Source organism: Salmo trutta, unplaced genomic scaffold, assembly GCF_901001165.1.
Source record: "Salmo trutta unplaced genomic scaffold, fSalTru1.1, whole genome shotgun sequence".
Lineage (NCBI taxonomy): Eukaryota > Metazoa > Chordata > Actinopteri > Salmoniformes > Salmonidae > Salmo > Salmo trutta.
The window spans coordinates 42,501-49,064 of NW_021823239.1; the positions used below are offsets into that span (position 1 = coordinate 42,501).

The 6,564-nt window shown below is 44.4% G+C and overlaps 1 protein-coding gene across 2 annotated transcripts in view; it reads left to right on the top strand.

Annotated features, from left to right (window-relative positions):
- The window catches only part of LOC115189869 (lipopolysaccharide-induced tumor necrosis factor-alpha factor homolog), an 11,418-nt gene extending 5,450 nt beyond the window's left edge, over nucleotides 1-5,968 (top strand). For both annotated transcript variants that reach the window (XM_029748404.1, XM_029748403.1), the window contains one exon: nucleotides 5,470-5,968. In XM_029748404.1, coding sequence (XP_029604264.1) covers nucleotides 5,470-5,476 — 7 coding nt within the window. In that variant the 3' untranslated portion in view covers nucleotides 5,477-5,968. The remainder of the gene's footprint in view (nucleotides 1-5,469) is intronic.
- Nucleotides 5,969-6,564: the final 596 nt, after the last annotated feature.

Consider the following 6,564-nt stretch of genomic DNA (forward strand, 5'->3'; position numbering starts at 1 on the left):
CCTTTAGTTCCTGTCGAGGCAGCAGCTACTCTTTCTGGGGTTTATTATGGATCCCCTTTAGTTCCTGCCAAGGCAGCAGCTACTCTTCCTGGGGTTTATTATGGATCCCCATTAGTTCCTGCCAAGGCAGCAGCTACTCTTCCTGGGGTTTATTATGGATCCCCTTTAGTTCCTGTCGAGGCAGCAACTACTCTTCCTGGGGTTTATTATGGATCCCCATTAGTTCCTGCCAAGGCAGCAGCTACTCTTCCTGGGGTTTATTATGGATCCCCATTAGTTCCTGCCAAGGCAGCAGCTACTCTTCCTGGGGTTTATTATGGATCCCCATTAGTTCCTGCCAAGGTAGCAGCTACTTTTCCTGGGGTTTATTATGGATCCTCATTAGTTCCTGACAAGGTAGCAGCTACTCTTCCTGGGGTTTATTATGGATCCCCATTAGTTCCTGCCAAGGCAGCAGCTACTCTTCCTGGGGTTTATTATGGATCCCCATTAGTTCCTGACAAGGTAGCAGATACTCTTCCTGGGGTTTATTATGGATCCCCATTAGTTCCTGCCAAGTAGGTGTGTGCCCTAAGGCCCACAAATATATGTGTACGTGTGTATAGTGCATAGTGCGTATGTGTATGTAAGCATGTGTCTGTGCCTATGTTTGTGTCTCTTCACAGTCTCCGCTGTTCCATAAGGTGTATTTTTATTCTGTTTTTTTAAATCTGATTCTACTGCTGCATCAGTTACCTGATGTGGAATAGAGTTCCATGTCGTCATGGCTCTATGTAGTATTGTGCACCTCCCATAGTCTGTTCTGGACTTGGGGACTGTGAAGAGACCTCTGGTGGCATGTCTTGTGGGGTATACATGGGTGTCTGAGCTGATATAGCCCTTGGTTCACTCCAGAGCTGACTGCCCTTGACCAGCACAAAAACATCCTGTGGCGTTCTGCATTAGCATCGAATAGTCCCCACGATATGCAACTGTTCAGGGAAGTCAGGAACCAATATACTAAGTCAGTTAAGAAAGCTAAGGCTAGCTAAGGCTAACTCCAAAAAGTTCTGGGACACTGTTAAGTCCATGGAGAATAAGAGCACCTCTTCCCAGCTGCCCATTGCACTGAGGCTAGGTAACACTGTCACCACCGATAAATCCACGATAATCGAGAATTTCAACAAGCATCTCTCTACAGCTGGCCATGCTTTCCTCCTGGCTACCCCAACCCCGGCCAACAGCTCCGTCCCCCCCGCAGCAACTTGCCCAAGCCCCCCTTTCTTCTCCTTCACCCAAATCCAGATCGCAGATGTTCTGAAAGAACTGCATAACCTGGACCCGTACAAATCAGCTGGGCTAGACAATCTGGACCCTCTCTTTCTAAAATTATCCGCCGCCAATGTTGCAACCCCTATTACCAGTCTGTTCAACCTCTCTTTCGTATCGTCTGAGATCCCCAAAGATTGGAAAGCTGCCGCGGTCATCCCCCTCTTCAAAGGGGGTGACACTCTAGACCCAAACTGTTACAGACCTATATCCATCCTGCCCTGCCTTTCTAAAGTCTTTGAAAGCCAAGTTAATAAACAGATCACTGACCATTTCGAATCCCACCGTACCTTCTCCGCTGTGCAATCCGGTTTCCGAGCTGGTCACGGGTGGACCTCAGCCACGCTCAAGGTACTAAACGATATCATATCCGCCATCGATAAAAGACAGTACTGTGCAGACGTCTTCATCGACCTGGCCAATGCTCGACTCTGTCAATCACCGTATTCTTATTGGCAGACTCAATAGCCTTGGTTTCTTAAAAGACTGCTTTGCCTGGTTCACAAACTACTTCTCAGACAGAGTTCAATGAGTCAAATCGGAGGACCTGTTGTCCGGACCTCTGGCAGTCTCTATGGGGGTACCACAGGGTTCAATTCTCAGGCCGACTATTTTCTCTGTACATATCAACGATATCGCTCTCGCTGCGGGTGATTCCCTGATCCACCTCTACACAGACGACATCATTCTGTATACATCTGGCCCTTCTTTGGACACTGTTAACTAACCTCCAAACGAGCTTCAATGCCATACAACACTCCTTCCGTGGCCTCCAACTGCTCTTAAACGCTGGTAAAACCAAATGCATGCTCTTCAACCGATCGCTGCCCACCAAATGTTAGTAAAACTAAGTGCATGCTTTTGAACCGTTCGCTGCCTGCAACCGCCCGCCCGACTAGCATCACTACTCTGGACAGTTCTGACTTAGAATATGTGGACAACTACAAATACCTAGGTGTCTGGCTAGACTGTAATCTCTCCTTCCAGACTCATATTAAACATCTCCAATCCAAAATTAAATCTAGAATCGGCTTCCTATTTCGCAACAAAACCTCCTTCACTCATGCTGCCAAACCTACCCTCGTAAAACTGACTATCCTACCAATCCTCAACTTCGGCAATGTCATTTACAAAATAGCTTCCAATACTCTACTCAGCAAACTGGATGCAGTCTATCACAGTGCCATCCGTTTTGTCACCAAAGCCCCTTATACCACCCACCACTGCGACCTGTATGCTCTAGTCGGCTGGCCCTCACTACATATTCATCGCCAGACCCACTGGCTCCAGGTCATCTATAAGTCTATGCTAGGTAAAGCTCCGCCTTATCTCAGCTCACTGGTCACCATAACAACACCCACCCGTAGCACGCGCTCCAGCAGGTATATCTCACTGGTCATCCCCAAAGCCAACACCTACTTTGGCCGCCTTTCCTTCCAGTTCTCTGCTGCCAATGACTGGAACGAATTGCAAAAATCGCTGAAGCTGGAGACTCATATCTCCCTCACTAGCTTTAAACATCAGCTATCTGAGCAGCTTACCGATCGCTGCAGCTGTACATAGCCCATCTGTAAATAGTCCACCCAATCTACCTACCTCATCCCCATAATTGTTTTATTTACTTTCTGCTCTTTTGCACACCAGTATTTCTACTTGCACATCATCATCTGCTCATCTATCACTCCAGTGTTAATTTGCTAAATTGTAATTACTTCGCTACTATGGCCTATGTATTGCCTTACCTCCTCACACCATTTGCACACACTGTATATAGACTTTACATTTTTTCTATTATGTTATTGACTGTATGTTTGTTTATTCCATGTGTAACTCTGTGTTGTTGTTTGTGTTGCACTGCTCTGCTTTATCTTGGCCAGGTCGCAGTTGTAAATGAGAACTTGTTCTCCACTAGCCTACCTGGTTAAATAAAGGTGAAATAAAAATAAAAATAAATTTAAGATTGTTAGGAAAGCACTTTTAAAGAATAACCAGGCATCTTCTACTGATGGAATAAGGTAAATATCCTTCCAGGATACCCGGGCCAGGTCGATTAGAAAGGCCTGCTCGCTGAAGTGTTTTAGGGAGCATTTGACAGTGATGAGGGGTGACCCATTACGGACGCAGGCAATGAGGCAGTGATCGCTGAGATCCTGGTTGAAGACAGCAGAGGGGTATTTGGAGGGCAGGTTGGTCAGGATGATATCTATGAGGGTGCATGTGTTTACGGATTTGGGGTTGTACCTGGTAGATTCATTGATAATTTGTCTGAGATGGAGGGCATCAATCTTAGATTGTAGGATGGCCGGGGTGTTAAGCATATCCCATTTTAGGTCACCTAACAGCACGAGTTCTGAAGATAGATGGGAGGCAATCAATTCACATAGAGTTGATAACAAGCTGATTGGTCGGCTTTTTGAGCCAGTAGCAGGAATGACTTTAGCTTCCCTCCAGGCCTGAGGGCAACACACTCTCTAGTAGGTTTGGATTGAAGATATGGCAAATAGTATTGGCAATATCGTCTGCTATTATCCTCAGTAATTTTCCATCCAGGTTGTCAGACCCCGGTGGCTTTTCATTGTTGATAACAATCATTTTATCTCCTCTTCCACACTCACTTTACAGAATTCAAAATTACAATGCTTGTTTTTCATAATTTGGTCAGATATACTTGGATGTGTAGTGTCGGCGTTTGTTGCTGGCATGTCATACCTAAGTTTGCTAATCTTTCCATTGAAAAATTCTTTAACTTCTATGGGCTACGTGGGACGCGAGCGTCCCACCTGCGGGACACAGCCAGTGAATATCAGGGCGGCAAATTCAAAAACAACAAAATGTCATAATTCAACTTTCTCAAACATACAACTATTTTACACCATTTTAAAGATACACTTCTCCTTGATGTAACCACATTGTCCGATTTCAAAAAGGTTTTACAGCGAAAGCAAAACATTAGATTATGTTAGGAGAGTACATAGACAAAAATTATCACACAGCCATTTTCCAAGCAAGCATATATGTCAATAAAACCCAAAACACAGCTAAATGAAGCACTAACCTTTGACGATCTTCATCAGATGACACTCCTAGGACATTATGTTACACAATACATGTATGTTTTGTTCGATAAAGATCATATTTATATCCAAAAACAGCATTTTACATTGGCGCGTGATGTTCAGAAAATGTATTCCCACCAAAACATCCGGTCAATGTGCACATCAATTTACAAAACTACTCATCATAAACGTTGACAAAATATATAACAATTATTTAAAGAATTATAGATAGACTACTCCTGGATGCAACCGCTGTGTCAGATTTTAAAATAGCTTTACGGTGAAAGCACATTTTTCAATATTCTGAGTACATAGCTCGCCATCACAGTGAGCTATTCAGACACCCGTCAAGTTCGGGGTCACCTAAACTCAGAATTAGTATTATAAATATTCTCTTACCTTTGCTGGTCTTCGTCAGAATGCACTCCCAGGACTGCTACTTCCACAAGAAATGTTGTTTTTGTTCGAAATAATCCATATTTATGTCCAAATACCTCCGTTTTGTTCGTGCGTACAGATCACTATCCAAAGGCATAACGCGCGAGCGCGGAACGAGAGACGAAAAGTCAAAATGTTCCATTACCGTACTTAGAAGCATATCAAACGCTGTTTAAAATCAATCTTTATGGTATTTTTTACGTAAAATTGCGATAATATTCCAATCGGACAATAGCATATTCATTCAAGAAGAAAAAGAAGGAGCGGCGTGCTCGCGTGACTGCGCATATACAATCCCTTTGTTGCCAGGCAGACCACTCAGTAACTGAGCTCCTATTATCTGCCCAGTGACAGGAGAATGCTCAAACCACTTTCTGAAGGCTTTAGACAGCCAATGGAAGCCTTAGGAAGTGCAACGTCACCCCACAGACACTGTAGCTTCGATAGAGAACAGTTTTAGAAACTTCAGAGTGTTTTCTATCCAAATCTACTAATAATATGCATATTCTAGTTTCTGGGCCAGAGTAGTAAATTGGATACGTTTTTCATCCGGCCATGAAAATACTTGGACACTAGCGTCCCACCTAGCCCATAGAAGTTAACGTGGGCTATTTTTACAACTTTTCTGGGATGCTTGCTTGTTTTCATTGCTTTATCATCACTACAGGATGTGACATCATCACTACATGACATGACATCCTCACTACGGGACGTGACATCATCACTACACAGCCTGATATCATCACTACAGGATGTGACGTCATCACTACAGGACGTGACATCATCCCTACAGGACGTGACATCATCGCTACAGGAAGAGAAGGACCGGTGACGTCACAATCCCTAGTCAGAGTGCCCTCTCTCTCAGGGCTTTATTAAACCACTGGACTGGTGTAGACTGGGTTAGGGGGATAGAGAGATTACAGAGGTTAGGGTTCAGAGGTCAGGGATTAGATTGAGAGGAGGGAATGAGAACATGGCTGTTGGGTCGAACCTCAGCCTGATTTAACAACGTTAATTTACACTGTATTAATTATATTATATTATATTAACTATATCATTTATTATATTGCATACGGTATTAACTGTATCGTTTATTAAATAGTGTATGAATAATAATGTATGTTATATTTCATATGGTATTAAATTGTTATATTATTATATATGAAATGTTGTATATTATAAACTGGGTTGTTCGAGCCCTGAATGCCGATTGGCTGACAGCCGTGGTATATCAGACCGTATACCACGGGTATGACAAAACATATTTTTTAGTGCTGTAATTCCGTTGGTAACCAGTTTGTAACAGCAATAAGGCACCTCAGGGGTTTGGGGTAAATGGTCAATATATCACGGCTAAGGGCTGTATCCAGGCACTCCGCTTACCGTCGTGCGTAAGAACAACCCTTAGCCGTATACCACACCCCCTCCTATACCACACCCCCTCGCATACCCCACCCCCTCTATACCACAACCCCTCCTATACCACACCCACTCCTATACCACACCCCCTCCTATACCACACCCCCTCGCATACCCCACCCCCTCGTATACCACAACCCCTCCTATACCACACCCACTCCTATACCACACCCCCCCAAATACCACACCCCCTCCTATACCACACCCCCTCCTATACCACACCCCCTCCTATACCACACCCCCTCTATACCCCACCCCCTCCTATACCACACCCCCTCCTATACCACACCCCCTCCTATACCCCACCCCCTCCTATACCCCACCCCCTCCTATACCACAC